At 38.4% G+C, this 19052-nt stretch overlaps 1 protein-coding gene across 2 annotated transcripts in view; it reads right to left on the bottom strand.

Annotated features, from left to right (window-relative positions):
- Nucleotides 1-1656: 1656 nt before the first annotated feature.
- The window catches only part of TPH2 (tryptophan hydroxylase 2), a 53567-nt gene continuing 36171 nt past the window's right edge, over nucleotides 1657-19052 (bottom strand). For both annotated transcript variants that reach the window (XM_048941177.1, XM_048941168.1), the window contains exons 9-11: nucleotides 12466-12561; nucleotides 4523-4656; nucleotides 1657-4435 (exon numbers count right to left, since the gene is read on the bottom strand). In XM_048941177.1, coding sequence (XP_048797134.1) covers nucleotides 4261-4435; nucleotides 4523-4656; nucleotides 12466-12561 — 405 coding nt within the window. In that variant the 3' untranslated portion in view covers nucleotides 1657-4260. The remainder of the gene's footprint in view (nucleotides 4436-4522; nucleotides 4657-12465; nucleotides 12562-19052) is intronic.

Genomic DNA, 19052 nt, shown 5'->3' with positions numbered 1-19052 from the left:
CCCAGTCCTTAAAATGCCACTGGGTGAGCAGCAGCGGGCCCCAACTTCCCCAGTCAGCTACATTAGGGGATTGAACCAAAGCTCCCTGATGGACCACACCAGTGGGCTCTTTTTCCTCAGAAATCTGTGGGCACAGTCTTCCTGACAGCCCAAACACAGGCAGAGGTAGGGTGAAATAGGCATTTCTTTTTTTTTTTTTTTTGCTTATAATATTGAGCAGCTTTAAACCTTGCTTACAAAAAGGACAAATGGTGGTCGCTGACAATCTGTCTTCTGCCTCTAGGTAGCCATAAGAGGCAGGCAACTCGCTCACAGGCCTCTCTCAAGTGGCCTATGAACTAAAATTCAGCAGCACGGTCATCACTGGAGACTTCACTCAGATTATGGATCCTATTTGTTCCCTGAGGGAAGATGGAAGGACGAAGAACCACTTCAGAGTCGATCTAAGATGGAAGGAACATGCAGGGGTCCAAAAGCTGCTGAGAGGCTCCACAGTGATGGTTTACGACCATTACTGCTGTTGAGAGTCATGTGGAGCCTTTCAATGAGCAGCCTGAACCCTCTTCCAGGCAGCTGCTGTAAGGGACTTCAAGACGCCATGCAGCTTGTTCCCTGATCTCAAAGCAGGACCAGCTGTGCCAATAGCAGTCCTGAGAGAAAGTTGTCTAAACTGTTCTCTTTAAAAAATGACAGGTGTCCTGCTGTCTCCCTAGGCAATCTGTCCTCCAGGTTCCACTGCCCTCGCCATTAAAGAACTTCATGCTCCTGTCCTGCAATTTAAGCCCATTAGTTCTACAGGCTAGAGAAGTTTTTCCCTTTTATTTTTGCGGCTACTCCTATGCATTTGAAAAAGGTGATCATGTCTCCCCTCAGTCTCCTCTACTCAAAACGAAACTATCTTAGCTTCCAAGCTCATCACACAGACACCAGGCTGCTGCTGGTGGTCATAGCTCTCAGAAGCTGCTGACTGAGCTGAATTTGTACCAGTAGCCTGTAGGTGAAAGCCTTCACCAGTTTTGGCTCACAGAGTCAGGCTGTCCTCTCAGAGATGTGAAATCTTCTGTAATCCATTACAGAGTGACATTAAATACACATTTCAGTACAGTATGTTTCTGGAGTTTTCTCTATGACTTTAGGAAATCATTACAAGAAGAAATGAGGACATTCTATGTCATGAAAGTGTACTGAAGGCCTAAACTTAAAGCAGGCTTCTAAACAGATCTTGAAGTATAGAGAGAAAAACACAACAGAAAACGCAATATATTGTGTTAACACCTTTCCCACTCCATTCCCTCCACCAAATAAATGAAATGAAACGCATGAACCATGTCTTGGCTTGCAAATGAAACTTGGTATTTGTATTTGCTGCAATGTCTCAGAGTGCTGTTTTTCATTTTAGACTTTGCATGGTAGTAAACACTGCAATGCTTTACATTCATTAAGCTCAGGCCCATTTACTCTATGCAGGCAAAGCAAGAACATATATCTTGGACCCATAAAGCATTAGTTCAGAATTACACAGGAAATAAATGAGCCTAAGAAGAAGTCCAATTTCCAGAGTCCAGCTCACTAAAGTTAAACAAGCACCTTAGATAAATATGGTCTATTTTAAATGAAACGTTAGTGTAATTTGATAACTGTCAATAATTCCCTCATTATGCCTAAATGAGCTTGTCATCCAAGGAGATTGCTGCATGGCTGATCTTAATTTGCTAATAAAAACTGCAGAGAAGGATGTCAGCTAAGCTGGAACTATTTGATTCATAAAAGTGCAATAGTGCACTTTTTAAAGCCTTCTTTCCAATTCACGACTGCTGACTGGCTGAAGCCCAAAGCAAGTTTGCCCTGTAGCCTGTAAGAACACAGCTTTCCCATGTAAGAACAATGAGCAATTGTCTCTCTAAATCACTATTATTCCTCAGCTCATTATATTTAATTTATTTTTAATCACGTTGTATAATAGAAATAAAATCATTGGATTAAGCATATATCTAGCAGCAGGAGCCCATTATCCTTTGACAATGTTCTGTTTCATTGACATTAAATCTTCATTGCAGACAGTTTCCGTGCCATCATTAGTCCTAAAATGACTATTGGATTTCAAGGGTTTCTCCCTAATCCATAATAAGATTTACTTGTTAACAGTACAAAACAAAACAAAGATATGCTTCTGTTGTTTTACTTCTGTGCAATCCTTATTTTAGGCAGTTCAGACAAGTCAAGAATAAATCCAGATACTGTAAGTATTTAACGCTTTCCTGTATAATTTTGATTCAAAGGAAAAACTCAATAATTTTGCAAACTCTTTATCTCTTAACTCATTGTGCCTTTATTTCACTTAAGCAAGCAACAATACTTTGTCAGGTCTTGAACTAAGAACTACTATTCCTTGTGCAATGATTTTCCAGATCATTTAAAGTAAATATCAGTTCAGTCCATTTTCTCCAAAAAGGGCTGCAAGGGGTTCATCAGATTCCATCCAAAGAAAGAAGAAGAAACTTCTATGCCAAGCCTGCTGGTGACTCCTCTACGATAAGTGCTAGTTAATGGAGTCAGCACTAATGTCAGGAAGTTAAAAAACTCCTCCAGCATGCTGACCCCATGGGATAATTCAACAGCTCTTCATTTATACCAGTGGCAGTCACGGTTAGATCTAAAACTAGATTTTTCCACACCCTATTAACAGCAGCATTAGAATGCAGCAGGGACCATCCAGAGAATAGAGCACTTTCTGTTATCTTGTAGTTATCTTTGAGGAGGTGGCAGATTTCCCTATGAAAATTATAGATTGCCTCTTATTTAAGGATGTGCTGATACTATCAAGTGGTGCTCTCTTCATGCTGAAATTGCTAGCGACACTTAAAGAGTATCTGCATGAGTCTCTCAGCTGAGAGAGCAGGTTCAGTAGATATCTATTTTCCACCGTAAGTAGACAAGCCATGAACTTTCACCTGTACTGACATGATCTGCATAAGATCCACGCAGTTTCCATTACGAGAGTTCCATACAATATGGTCAACTCTCCATTATTCTGGCTAATAGGAGAACAGAATAACTCAGATAAAGGAAAGACATGCATAATTATTGCTTCCAGATAAGAGCCGGCTCAAATATTTCCACACTGCTCCCCAGACAGAGCTTGTACTTCTGTCAGAACTTGCTAACACAGAGTTCATTAAGTCAGGCATTGCCCGCATCCATCTGGTACAAGCTAGGTAGCTTAGGTGTCGGTATGATTTAAGCACCCCACAAGTAATCTACTAACTGATAATTGTCCTGGCTATAATTAAATAACAACTTCCATATTCACCTTTTCATATCTACTGATACTGATACGATGTAGACTCACTCATGCACACCATGTCAAGGTTGAATGTGGCATAAGAAGGAAAGGCAAATTATGCATGAAATGCAAGGGACTATGTTCAAAGAATGAGGGAATGCAGAAGGCACAGAGTGATGTAGAATGGCTTTATATTCACATCTAACAACCTGGAATTAACAAAGGTGCTTCCACTCTTGTTTCCAGATAAACAGCATACTTCCTGCAGTGGAAGTATGATCAGGATTGTCACAGACAATACATGTACGGAACTATCACTACCTCTATGCATGAATTGTCAGAGGTTTTATTATTATTACTCCTGTTGTTTTGCAATTACTTAGCCACATTGAACATTTGTCAGTAGTGTTTCTTCATAATCCTCACAGACCTTTTAGTACCGATACGTAGTCTTCCTGATCTCTGCATTGGTATACATGTAAACTGTATTGTTCAGTCACAAGAGACACTCAGTTCTGTTACAAATATATGGGCAAAACACTGTCATCACCACCAAATACAGATTCTCTTACAAGGAAAATGGAAAATGTTGCAAATACTTTTTTTCTGGATTCTGACAGTTGGAAAGGGATTACATAGAAATAATGTCAGACTTAAAGAAATCAGGAACACCATTCTTAACACCAATCTGAAAGAAACAAACTCATTGCTAGGCAAGCTTTTACTGGTATACTTGTACACAACATTGTGTTGAGGAATTGCTGGTTATATGCTGCCACACTCCATAGAGAATTTACGAATTAGCATTGCCTTGTTTTGTCTGCACTTAACAATTAGACAAAGCTACACAATGACACAAGCCACAGGCCAAGCTCAGAAGAGCAAACTGATGAGTTTTAAAAGTTAGCCATGTCATGTGATGTCACTAGAACAGCTACAGAATAAGCAGCTGACAACAAATCACAGTGGGACATACATCAAATCCCTAAATATCTGTTCATTTTGCTTAATGCATCACATACAGTGTTTAGATCACTGCGGAGGTCCTGGACGACATTTTCTATACTCCTGGTATCCTTCAGAATCTCAATGCTTTGTGTATATGGATTGAAATACACAGAGAAGGGACGATTGATCGATTTAGCAAAGTCCCTGAAAGAAAAAAGAAAATTAACACCTCTTTTTTGTCTACCACTGAAAAAGAGAAATTAGATTTTACAGTCAAGGGAAATAGTTTACCTCATCTTTTCTTTGGCTTCTTCAAAACTTTCTGAAACAAAGTAAGCTTCCTGAAAAGTGGTGATCAGGCATTCTTGCAAACAGGTTGTCTTCGGATCGAATGTTTTCACCTTGGCCTTGTCAGAAAGAGCGTGCTGCAAAATAAACCACTGGCTCTGTTAAACTGTATTTTGATACTGCTTTGTATCTATAAAACAGTTTGCATATTCAACTTTTGTATCACTGTGCTGTATTTTTTCAGTCATTTGGTAGCCTCTCTTGTTTTACATAGAGCAATCTCACAGTGTGAACAGAATAAATAATTTGTTACTTAGAAAATACTCTTTTTATGAGTCATTTTTTCACCTAACTAATAAAATACTAAAGAGCAGATTAGAAATCTAGCTGCTGTGCAGGCACAAATCTTCAGATGGAAATGAGAAAGTCATAAAAAAAAACCACTGCTGGAAAATTATCTACAGCTATAAACATGTATGTCCACAAATGTCAATTAACAGGCAGAACTGATCATCGACTTGGTAGGTGAACTGAGTCTGACCAAATCACTCACATAACTTCTGCATTACATTTTCAGAGCAAATTCATATATTACTTTCCTGACAGTGAGCTTAAGAGTGAAACTATATACCCGAAAATCCATTAAATACTACTTGTGTATTGTGTGCTGATGCATTGCCCTTCCGCTACATACATGAGTTACAATCATCATTTTAGTACTGTAAGGGGAAAAGAGCCAAAAATATAAGCAGAGATAGGTACAGAGCAGACATCAGACAGATGAGACATCAAATTATGCTGCTCAAAGAAGAGGTTACAGATTAGCCATTAGCCTCTCTCTTTACCCTACTGGCAAAAGTCACTGGAAAGATTTCAAAAACAAAGGTTTCAAAACTGAAAATCTGGTACTGAGACATTTCACAAAAAAAAATTATTTCTACCTCTTCCTTCCCCTTGGATACTTGTGGTTAGTTTTTGGGCCTACTTTAACTCTTAGAGCACATGTATTTTCATCGTCAGTACCCTGTACAGAAACACAATGTTTCTGAGGAAGAAAAGCACATGTAGGTCAACTTTCTTTAGTCCCCTAGTATCTATCCACAGGGAAAACACACACAAAAAGCACTGAGAAATGACATGGAGGGAGCAGATCCCTGAAGCATGAAGGAGTCTCTTATTTCTTTATTATATTTCTGCATAGACATTCCTTACAGCAGAATAAGGTATTAACCATACTGTTTACTTGAGTTCTTGCTTATGCACATTCCTACATCCCTGTGAAAGGCTCTGAAAATATCACAGTACTTAGTTGTCCTCCTTAGTTCAACCTGCTGTTGCCAAATAACAGGACATAAAATTGGAACAAGAACCTCTTCCTCCTACCTTCTCTCTCTCCAAAAATAAATACATGAAAAATTAATGCACGGTATCTTAAAATGGCTGGAATTAACTTTCTTTAGAACATGTATCATTTCCTTCTCACAAAGTTTGCTGTTTCTAGTCAGTCATCGGTTACACAGGTATGAAAACAAAAATCTAAAATGGACTATCTTGACCAGAACCTTCTTCTAAATGGATTGCAGGAACAGCCTCACCTTATTAGCCTGTTTAAATCTCTACTGTCTCTGTCTTCAGGCAGAGCCATGCTGTGGTTGAGTGCCTGTAAGTTTAAGCGTCTACCTCCTTCCATTGAATGGAATTTGTCTTTACTGGGAATTATAATGGCCTTCCTGAGTTCAACCTAGACAACAGTATCTCCTTTCAAGGTGCCTCTTTACCTTCAGGTGAGACCTGATGCCTCAAATATGTAAAGGACAAAGTTTTAAAACTCTGAATGGGTTGAGCAAAGCCCTGTGCAAAAAATTAAGAGTGCTACTGGCCAAGCTTTCTTAGGAACTGAACTAGTAGGTGACCACTTCTGGTACACGGATTCTTTCCTGTACGATGACAGCTTCAACAAAAAGGGTGACAGTGTTCTGATTAGGTTGTGGTTGGACTTGATGGTCTTAAAGGTCCTTTCCAACCCAAGCTATTCTATGATTCTATGACTATCTTCTCCTCACTAATGATATCTGCTGAGGCATGTACACTCCTTGGACAGAAACAGAGGATCAAAGCTGTCAAAGGTGAGAAAAGATTCAGCAACATCACTGACAGCTGCTCCAGACACTGAACTCCTAATTATATAAAGGAGGAGAGTTTAAACGGAAGTAAACACTAATTCTTTATCAGAGTGCATGTCTTCTGAGAAAAAATAACCTGAGGTTTTCTCCTCAGATCATATATATGAAATAACTCGTTTAGTGTGTACATGAACAGAGAAGCTGCTTCATAAAGCAACTGGGATGTGCAGACACCAGGAATCATGCAACTGGGAAAGAGTAAATTCAGACATGCCTTCTAAGTTAGCTGACATCTGATTAATTATTCTTCACAGCTGTTTGTGAATGAAGTGTCCAGATTCTGCTGAACTCCCAACTGAGATCTCTTCTAAGATATGGCTTTCTTGCTCTTGGATCAGGTACTTACTGTCATGATGACCAGAGCAACGGGAAATGCCTCCAACATTCTGGACAGTGCTTTGAAGCTCTGCAGCCTGGTGTCTGGAAAGTCTACTATTGACTTGTTGGATGTTAGGGGGAAGTGTTGGATGTTAGGGGGAAGTTCTTTACTAGGAGAGTGGTTAGGCCCTGGAACGGGCTGCCCAGGGAGGTCGTGGATGCCCCGTCCTTGGACGTGTTTAAGGCCAGGTTGGACGGGGTCCTGGGCAACCTGATCTGAGTGTGTATGTTTGGTGGCCCTGCTAGGCAGGGGGGTTGGAACTACATGATCCTTGGGGTCCCTTCCAACCCGGGTGATTCTGTGTGATTCTGTGACTTGATGTGCTGACACCAGCAATGCTAGCATTCGGTAACTGAGCAGAAACTGAAGACAAACCATCACGCAGATCATAAAATGTCTAGCATGAACCAGGATGGTCAGGCCAATGCTGACTCCAAAGCTGAACTAGGCTTTTTTTGTTCTTTCAAAAACATCACAGTGCTCTGAAACATTGGTCCTTGGCACTGTCAACATTGTGAAGTACAGAATCTCAACACTTAAGCTTGAATTTGAAAACTTTTAAGCTCAAACCTGTAGCTTTTTAACAATGCTGTTCACCTCTGTTTTGTTTGGACATTCAGTTCTTCAGTGAATTTAAACATCTGAGTAGCTACTATGGATTTATCCTCAGAAATCTCTTTATTTATTTCCATGGATGTCACAGATAATGATGAGATGGGAAATAGCTTTCAGTGAGAAAGCATCTCACCACCCTGTAGATTCGTCACAACAGTCTCTAAAGGCACACTCACACAAGTAGCAATGCTTACACTAATACAGTTGTTGGTGATTCTCCTTAGGCTTAAGCAATAGGAGTTTGGAGTGAAACTTGCAAACAGATTGCAACTATTTTCCAAGAAACACAGCAATATTAAACAATGGAACACCTCCAGAATTAGACAACTACTTTTCTAGGGAATAAGCATAGCACTATAGAAAATCCCCTAGTCCCACTGGACGAAAGACAAAAAAAAAAAAAAAGAAAAATTCAGGTACATAACCACAGGCCTCTAGGGTCTAGAATGTTTGAGGTATCTGTACAGAAATGGAAACTATTACATAGCACCTCAGGTGGAGAGCTAGTTAAATATACTGGGGCATCTTAGATAGCACCAGGTGTTTTCATGGAGTAACCATCACTGACACGTGGTAAATGAGTTCTGTCTGTGCTTTCTCCTTTAAGTATTAAAAATGGACTATTAAAAAGCTGGAGATTTTCAGTTTTGTTTTTTTGGGGTTTTTTTTTTGTGTTTTTTTTTTTTTTTTTTTTTTTTTGGTGAAAAAGGAATAAAAGGAAAAAGAGGAGAAAAGAAAAAAGCTTAAACTAGTGAGGGGTAAGGTTGAGTTGAGTTATAAATACTGCACTGTTTGAGGATTACAAGAGGGCAGAACAAGAATACTGGTGAGAAGTTGTCTGTGTGCCAGTACTGATTTTATCACCTTGTTATTCTGTGAGAGAATATAATTTTGGAAAACCTGTTTCTAAATACTATTCTGCATTATTCTGCCTGTGCTTTTCAGCATAGGACATTTCCAGATTTATGATATGATTTCATCAGAGGTTTTTGCTGTTGTTATCAGTATAATTTTATATAATGTTTAGACAAATTAGGAAGAGAGACTATATTTTAAAAAAACACTGTAATGGCCATCTGGGATGGAAATCTCCATCCTCTTAGTCCTCTTCAGTAAACAGAACCAAACCTTGTACTTGAATCTCTCTGGTTATAAAAGCTGACACCGCCTTCTCTTAACATAAGCTATCATTAAAAGAAAACATTACTGGATATTGCATTTGACTTAAAAATCTGTACAGAAAGATTTGAAAGCCATCTCTCTGGTAAATACAGAAGCATACAATAGGGATATATGACTTGACGTACAGCCAACTGAAGTTGATAGGATCATTCTTTTAATCAAAGAGTTCACGAGACCATCATATAATGTAAATGGATTAAAATTTCCAAAGACATTTTGACTGCCTTTTAGAAATAGCTTCAATAAATGATATGTATGTTATTTCTGCCTTATCTTTAAGTCCCAAGCATATAGTGTATAAAAGCACTAGGGAGTGTTAACCTGACTATTAGGCAGAGTATTTGTAACTACTTACTGATTATTCCTCCCCACCTAGGCTTCATTTTTAATCTTTTCTTTCACCTTATTTTGTTGCGCTTTTCAAAATTTCTGCTTGATGCTTCTTCAGCATGCACTTCATCATGAGGTGCATTTTCCAATACCTGAAATTTGAAGTCTAAGTACTGAGTAGGGGAAAAAAAAAAAATGAAGGAAATCCTATATTGACAGGATGATGCCCACATTTCTCTAGCTTTTAGTTCTTTTTTCCTAAAGCTATTGACCAGATTTGCAGAGTGGAACAGTGTAACATAGAAGTCGGGATGACTGAACAAATATTTCACTCATCTGAAAGTCCCAAATATGATTGGCGATAGAAATTACTAGATACCATTTGTAAAGCTGCCTATCAATTTGTTTCCTGCAAATACTGCAGTATTGAAAAAATAACTATAGGGAGGGCAGCTAGAGAGGGGTTTTTCTTCTTGCTGACAGAAGCATATTAATATCAAGTACCTGTAAAGTCAAGGGAGCAAAATTCAACTCCACAGCAAGATATACCATTCAAGTGACAAGGATAAAAAAAACATTTTAGCTTCTCCACAGAGGGGACTGTGGGTCCACAAGCACTGTTGTCTGATGAATGGCAGAAGTTATTTCTAAAAGGTCTTCTTCACTCTGACTTCTATGAAAAGTATGGGGGTCTGGCCTTGTGGCCAAGCAAACTCCAGTGGATTCATTCCCATCCAGCATAGAAACAACCTGTATTGTTCACATTATTTTCAGAGCAATTGCTGACATCCATTAGCATTTCAGCTGTAACTAGGATCTCGACCACAGACTGTTACATCAGCGTTATTTTTCAGATCCATCATTACACAGAGGGCAATGAGGCACTGGCACAGGCTGCCCAGAGAAGCTGTGGTGCCCCATCCCTGGAGGCATTCAAGGTGAGGTTAGATAGGGCCGTGGACAACCAGCCCACAGCAGAGTGTTGGAGCTGGGTGGGCTATAATGTCCCTTCCAACCTAAACCATTCTACGATCTTCAGATCAAGGAAGAAATTTTTCCTCCCAGTGGGTGCTTGGAGATAAGGGCAGAGGTATGGGAAGTTGCTTTCTGGTGAAAAGTCAGAGACCAGTAATGGCTTGATGCGAGGCTCTGCAACAGAGCTGTGAGGTGCCCAGAAATTCTTTTTCCTAAGGGCCTGGCTGATAATCTCGTTGACAAGAAGCATATTCAGCACCAGGTTTCTGTTCTAGAAAGAGCTCCTCCCTTTGTCAGATTAGCAGAAAACTTATTTTGCCCTGTTTTTTCCCTTCCCCTCTTACTTTCACTCCTGCTTTAGAGCACAGTTTCACAAAAATTGGACGCTTTTCACCTTATCAGTCCCTTTATGGACTCTGTGGGCATCTGTGGTACAGTGGTGTTCTGTGCCTGCAGCACACAAGTGCTCAGTCTCTCAATAACTGAAATGTTTCAGTCTAACTGTGTGCAGTGCGTTCAAGATATGGATGAAACTTAACAGCTTATGATACACAAGAGGTCAAACCAGATGATCTAATAGTCCCTTCTGGCTTAAGATCTATGAAATATAAATGTAATGTAATAGAAAATTGTATAGTATTTTTGATATATGGCAAAATTATTATGATATATAGCCTAACCTTTAAAGCCAATCAGTACACTCCATTAACGTACGCCTTATTTAATTTTTGCTGTTGCTTTTCAAAAGGATTATTCTTTGCATTTACACTCTGAGATTATTGCTGAGTGAGGAACAGAGAACTGGGATCACAGTTAAGATTTCTGTGTGGTAACAGAATATGTACACTCCATAAGAATAATGTGTTTGTTTTTGACATTGATGGTACAAGATTTATTATGCTCTTGACTATTTATTTCTCTGCTTTTATGCCTTCAGATTTTGTAAATGATGTGACAGGTATTTTCAGGGTCATCACTTAAAGGCTGTAACTGTTAGTTTAACTAAAAACCCTGATTCTCTGCAGAAACCTGCGCAGTTTGGAGATCACACTGAATGTTGTTGGGCAGGGAAAAAAACAAGTGGGATATTTTCATCTTTGTGTTTAATCATCTTTTGCACTGTGTACAACAGTTCCATACTGATACTGAATGCTCCTGCGGCTGAAGTAGGCATTGAACTGAGAACAGCTATAATGAAATCAAATTAAAAATATATATGTACTGGAGAAAATAATTTTCTTTGACCTTTTTTCTATGTCTTTCTTTAATCCCCTTATACAGGCTTATTAATAAAAGAATAGCAATCTAACTACTGAGCTCCAGCATTAATATTCTCAATTACAGGTAAAACAGTAAAAAGAGACTGAAATACTTCTATTAAAATGCCAGGTACTTCACCGAAAATGGGTGGAAAGATGCTCAAATGCAAATAAACAGGAGATATATTGCAAAACAGTGTGTAAACACTATTCTTCATACGCTTTTTGAAACCAATTTTTTAAACAAAAGCCATCAAAAGTTTACCTGGGTCCCAGAATAAACATGGCATTCCCTCCTCTTCCTCCTCTTCCCTTCCTTTGTACTAACAGTGAGGTGTATTACATCTCAAAATATTAAACTTGTGACAAAATACCTTTTGCTTGTTCACTATGCCTAAAAATAGGTAATAACTGATCTACTGCAGTTACTCACCATGAAAGGTCAAAGACTTTTGTCTTTATAAGTCTCTGTGTATTGCAACACAGGCATATACTACAAGTCTAGTATGAGCTTACATGCATTCCTTAATTTTAAAAACAAATAATCTACTGAATCAAGACCTTAATAAATGTTCTTTTAATATCAATAACAAATCCACTGCAATATTTTGCATTACTTTTAACAGAATTGTGTCTCATTTCAAAACAGTTTTTTCACCTACAAAAAAACATATGCTTCTCTTCTAAGTAAAGTTTTCAGAACCCAGTATACCCTTAACTGAGCCTCCATTTACCCACAATTCAAGCGTCTCACAGGCTAGTTATTTCTTAAATTTCAAACAGAAGTAAGTTTTGTAGCTTACTGTTACTTTGGTACTTCAGTCCTTACAAATCCATTTCATGCTTCAGGTGCCAGCTGATATGTCAAATGAATTTTTCAGCTCAGTATCACATTTAAAAGGAAGCTTTTCATCTTGATAAGTTTAACTGTTATTTTCAAATCAAAATATTTGCATCCAATTATAATTGTATTATCATTAAAAGAAATTTGATTCTGCTTTAAGAGCATATCAATCAACGTACCTTTAGTTCTCCAATAGAAGACAGAAGTCCTGCCCCATAAGCACGCAGCTGTCCTTCTTGCTTGCAAAGACCAAATTCAATCGTAAAAAAATAGCACTGTAAAATATACAGATATATACAGTGTGGATTAAAAAAAAAAAAAAAAAAGCATTTCAGCCATTCACTTAATTGCCCCACTTTTTCAGAATTTCATGTCTTTAATATAAAATCAGATACAGTAATTTAAATGTCATTTTCTGCAGTAACAGAGCTTTAGGCAAAAATCTGATTGTTCTTTTTCTGGGCACTCAGACAGTTCACAGGAATGGCCAGTTAGGAACAGACAGGTAAGAGCAGCCAGGCTGGATGGGGCCCTGGGCAGCCCGGTCTACTATTAGCTATGGAGGTTGGTGGGCCTGCCTGCAGCAAGGGGGTTGGAGCTTCATGATCTTTGAGGTCCCTTCCAACCCAAGCCATTCTATGATTCCATGATCCTATGATGATTTGGCTATGAAAGGCAGAGACAATTGTGCAGACACTTTCAGAAATAAGAGAACCGCTTTAAAAGAAAATCCTCCAAGGTATTTGGTCTGCCTGTCTAAGAACCTCTGAAGATCTCCAAAATCTAGTTCAGAGCACTCAAGATTGGCATGTATCTAAGTGCTGTCCTGTGTTAGAACGAACTTCTTGAGACTATGTCATATTTCTCACTAAATTTTACTTCATTATAAATGAAGAACTAATATGCCACTTGGCATCTTAAATGACAGAAAGAAAATTACAGTCAGTAATAAGTAAGTACAGCAAATATATACTAAGTACAGTACAGCAAATTTAGTTGGCTCATCCATTACAATTGTTCTCTAGGTCTACTTTCAACCTGTGTCACCAGTAGGCAGCTGACATATCTAAGCCAGTGAGAACTGTGAAAGACATTAGTTAAGTCAACATTAACAGTAATGCATCTAATTTGCTGTATTCAAAGTGAAATGTTAGGCAGACTGTAAGAAGTACAGATAGTTCAGTATCCAATAAAACCAGAAGACAACAATCACATCTGCTCCTATGGTACCTGAGCTTTCGTTTGGCGTTATTATAATGCAGCAAGATTGTTTTTGATGCCAGATCAAACAGATGAGATTGTTAGTAATTATTCCTACATATAAGGGTTTTAGGAAACTGTAAATCAACTTCTACAAAAATTCTGCATGCAGATATATACACATACATACCATTTGTGTGCACATGTGAAAACATTTATTACATTATCTGACAATTTCAGTATCTGTGCATAGAATACAGCTCCACTGAAACCAAGAGCTTTACACAGTTTTGCATGAAATATGAATTTACTCTGCAGTTTCAATTAACTATGTAACAGGCGAAGCTTATATTTCTTTTTAGGATAGGCTTCAACTCAGCATTTGATACTAAATCTTAACATTTTCTGCATATCTTAAAGACAAATCCTAAGCAGATGATTTTTGTTTTTTTTGCCACTTCCTACTTTTCTTACAAACCCCTCTCCTCTAGACTCTCTCCATCCTAAATGCAAAAGAGCAGTAATTAGCAGCTCTTTTAAATTCAATGTTTAGAAATTGCGATATGATTCATTTCTCTGCCTCTTATAAAAGTTCCCATAGAGCCAGCAGAGCACTGTGGAGAAAAACATGATAAAAAAGAATAAAAACATGAGCCCTGTGTCTGATCTAAACCTGCAAAGTCATCTATGAAGAAGGAAAGGTTGTAGTGACTTAAGATGCCTTAGGTTAGGTTCCAGTACAGCAGTCAAAGCACAGATATTCACAAGAGGAGTTGAAAGCACAACACTGTCAAACAAGAAACCAAAGTTCCACTTCTGACTTTGCTATTGACTTGCATAAGCCATGCTGGCATCTAATTGTTCACTAAGTACAATTAGCTGATTCCAAAACAAATGGTTTTCAAAAAAGACATCTGAGGAACAAACAACCAGATACACAAAACGACATAGGCATCACTGAGTGAAACTGCCACCTTGAAGAATATTAACTGAGTTTTTGCCAAAAAAACTTTCGGGGGGCTGCAGACCTGGTTCTGTACATGCTGTCACTGTCAGCAACGAACTGTTCAGCTTCATACTTAAACCCCACGAGCACGTTTGAATTAGCCCCCTCAGCTCTCTTAAAAGAACCAGTGTGGTGAACACAAACATCGTGACAGATATATAGCAGGACTGGGCTGCTCATAAAGCACAGTGATCACAGTCATTTTCAGTCAGAAAGCAAACAACAGCTAAAAAGGGGGAGTCTGGTGTTTGTCTATTACAGATCTGTCAGAGTGGCTATAACTTTGTCCTCACTTGGGAGGACTGATGATAAAACACCTACCTTGCACTAACTTGTGGTATTAAGCTGTAGTATTTTAAAAAGCCCTTTAAATGAAAAGCTCATTTTTTTAATAAGTTTGCCATACACAACAGCTACAATTACTGTATTTTAAGAGAGAACTACTTAGCTAAGAAAATGAGATAGCTCACCCAATGCTGCCATCTTCAGCTTATTGCTCAGTAATACACAATTCCCTCACCCTCCCACTCACACACACCCCTGAAGAAGGTTTGGTGCATTGCAAGGCTCAGCAGGCTTTAGAAAGCCTTGCTCACAAGCCTAAAAACATAGAAGCATATTGAGAAGGAGATTAAATATTAACTATATATAGGTACCTATTATAGACCAGATGCACAAACACTTAGCACGTGCCTCTCTTTGTGTGGTAAACTTCAGTAACTGCGGTTACTATTATACCCGTATATAACGTACAGAAGATAACTGCTTCTGCAGCTGAAGTGACTTAATGAAGAAACGGCTGTTTAGATTAATAAAATTTTAAAAGCTTTCCCTGAAGGTAAATAGATGATAATTTAATCATCATTATGTGTAGGCTGGTGAATGTTAAGCACAAATTGGGGCGTGCAGGCTTTCACGTTCAGATTTAAATCTTTGGCCTCTCTCTGGCATAGTCAAAATATTGAAATTGCAGATATATGCCCACCCTGCAGCCCCAGACACTTGGCTCCACTACAAGTAACAGCAACATCCTATCTTTTCCCATTACTTCCACTTCATCTTTGGAGCGAATTATGGCATTACTACATCTTACAGGTAGGCTCCTGGAGTTCTCTTGGGGCCAGTACCAAGACATCTCAATTGTCTTCATGATGCCTTCAGACACCCCCTTCTTCTACTTATCTTCTCCACCCAAAGCCTCCAAAACTGCAAGTCCCCAAAAGACCCCTGTGCCCACAACTCACTAGAAATACACTAGATGGCCATTAAGATGCTTCCAAATTATGCTAAATACGACAGATGATGTCAGCTTTTTTTCCTCCGTAGTCTCTTTCAAGTACTAGTCTCTCCTTCATTAGAAAAAGATTACTTTTTTTTTATAGAACAAAAACTTTCTGCTTCCATTCATGAGTCTTATTGTATACATTAATAGCAGCAGTGAGTACGTCATCACTCATTGCTTCACAGCAGCTATCTGCTAGCACAGAAATAGGTCTTCCTAAGCAGTGATATGACCTAGTTCATGCTGAGATCAACAGAAGCAACATTATTTGTGTCCACAGAAAGTGAATCAAATTGGAAAAAGGGATCAAGGAAGAAGGAAGTTTAACTTTTAAAGCAAGAAGACAGCAGCTTCCTGACAAAGTCATCATCCCATGCAGCAAGCTTCGAGATGACACAAAGCAGTAGATAAGACGTCTTATAAATTCTGGAGTTCTAGAAAAGCTTTCACTAAAATGCCTTTCTGTTTGTCAAATGAGCAAAAAAAAAATGAAGAATCAAGGTGCCAAATGAAGGAGCAAAAATAACTCTTAAACCAAGAGATATCAACGTAATGATCCAGACTGTGCCAGAAACACAAAGCAGCATGGGATATTATTTTGTTTCTCTTATTTAACTGAAATATATGAATGATAACTATAGTCATGTTCATGAAACATTATCTACACGGGCTCAAAAATGAGTAAATAGTTTCTTGGAAGAAAAAGTGCTTTTAAGTGCTATTATATACTAATACAGTAGATACCTTCCTTCAGAATCCCTGAATCAGTGGTCACTGTCAACTAAAGCAATATACCAGAAAAATATCACCACTGTATGGCTTTAGACCTACACTGTTCTCCAGACATCTACAGTTGATTGGAAAGATATAGAATAGATCAAGGCTTGGCAAACTCCAGACTTGTTCTCCGGGGTAAATGCAGTGTCTATTCTTCACAAACCAGCCTACATTAAAAAATGGACTACCAAAAAGAAAAAAAGTTCAATGACAGCCATACAGTTAATTTAAAAATTAAAATAAAATAAAATAAAATTATTCAATTATATTTCAAAATTTTCAAAGTTGGGAAAGAGGTCTTCTGGTTTTGAAGACTTTCAAAATCACTTCTCGTATCATTTTGCATTTGAGAATTTGTCTCCTAGAACCTGTGCTAAGAGCCTGTGCAGGGTGTTGGGTGCTAATGTCAAAGACTCAGTACCTCAAGATCTGCTTCTTCCAGAAAAACACTACTCAAGCCATTCAATTTCATATAGCCTTCTTATGGTATAGCTGAGAGACAGATGCTTGTGTTCACTGGGCAATTTTCAGTAAGATGAATAATGAGATTTTGTCTGTTCCCTAAAACAGCTCTAAAAAGATGTTCTCAGAATGAGTCTTGAGAAGGCTGACTGCCAAGAGCTGATTAACTTGCACCCTATCACAAGGGACGGAGTAATAGCATGACTGCAACCACTCCGCATGGACAGGAGTACTCACTACTTCAAGAACTCCTCATGGGATGAGGATACCATCCTGTGCTGACACACAGTACCGGAAGCAATGTACCAGTTGCAAAGGAGACAGTGCAATTACTACTGTGTGTAAATACTTGCAAGATCAGTGCTAAATATCCTTGAGGAAACATCTTCGCATTCTTTCAGTCGGACTTATGAATTCAAAGGATATTTAAATGGACTACACCGAATTTCAATGTATGTAACATGGTCAACAATTTGCAAGGATTCTTCCTTCTTCAGAACGTCTTTCATATTTTAGCTTTGAAATTACATGTCTAGAAATTAAATCTCTCATATAGTTGTAATAACCTTGTACGAAGAAAGTTATATACAACTAAAGGACTTTCAAAAATCCCTGTTAGAAATTAATCTTGAGAATTAATGAAATACAGTTGTTGTCTCTTCCCCACACCCTTCTCATAAAAATTGCTCAAATAACACATAAATGGTAATTCAAAGAGTACGACTCTCATTTGTGCTTGCTTTCTTCATTCAGAGCTGGTGCAAATAAATTTGTGAATAGCTGCTTATTTTTCAATCTCAAATATATCAATAGTCACCAAAAACACAGCTAGCATTTCACATTTGACTGAATTATTCAAAACCCACAGTCTGTTGATTAGTATCAGAAATATCCCAGGACAAGAAACAGATATATGTAACCCAGGCAACTAGCCAGTAGAGTCCAATGCTGGCATCCAAACAGCAAGCAGTATCAGCTATTTGACAGCTATTCATGTGAGAACATTATTGCATAAAAAAAGCAGGCAGATTATTGAACAACAAATAAATCTCATGATGAGCTTGTGAATAGATCAAAAGCAGAAAAGAAGACAAATTCAGTGGATAAGTCTTTCTTCAGATGATTCGCCCACCTCCAACGAAGGGAATGACCTTATTCACAGCCTACAGCATTTCTAAATAAGAAAATAGAGTTTAATTTTTCAGAGTTGCCTTCTTGAAGTTTTTTGTTTAGTCTGCCACTTTGAAATGTACTTAGGCTCACCAAAATGAGGCTTTCTTTGGAGATTTCCAAGTTTATATATTTTTAACAATACTCTCCTTTTTCCCCTCATCTGACTACTTTGCATTCAGACCTTTCAGTAAGGGTGAATGTTTGGAATAATCTTTTTCTAAACAGAAGTTTGAGTAGATGTGGTGCTGCTCATTAGAGCACTCTGTATTAGAAGCACACCAGCCTTCGCATTTCTGTTGACAGCCATCGCATGCAGCATCACTTCATGCAAATTCCTCTAACAGTGGCTTGAAACATTCAGAGAAAGCACGCGCGATAGGCAGCAATGAAGGTCTTTACCCTTTGTGAGTACTTTGAAACAACACGTTTCTTTTTACAGAAATTTCTGGAGAAAAATCCCATAATGGTAACCAAAATAAAATGATCATCCCGAGTTTCTTAAAAAACAGAAACTGTCACTCAACTAAGACAACACTACAGCAGCATCAGTAAGGAGGGAACTCTGTAAGGTACAACACTGGAGAGCTCATCTAAGACAAGAAAACATGTATGACTGCAAATGCAATCCATCTTCTACAATAAGATCTGGAGCACTCTCCTACTAACACCCTTGTGTCTCTTGAGAGAATGTGTCCTGCTGTCTATTCTCACATGGAGGGATCCCTCTTGGCTGCTCTGAAAGGTGGGCAGAGGGTGAAACACTTCTGGAATCTTTCTGCTGCTCCTACTCCAGAAGTTAGCTCCCACAGAATTGGAGCCAGTGGCTTTCTCATTCCACGTGTGAATTGCTCCTAAATAATCTGCAC

This window comes from Lagopus muta, chromosome 1, assembly GCF_023343835.1.
Source record: "Lagopus muta isolate bLagMut1 chromosome 1, bLagMut1 primary, whole genome shotgun sequence".
Classification (NCBI taxonomy): domain Eukaryota; kingdom Metazoa; phylum Chordata; class Aves; order Galliformes; family Phasianidae; genus Lagopus; species Lagopus muta.
Note: the sequence above shows the minus strand (reverse complement) of the source record. Positions and strands in the feature narration are given on the sequence as shown.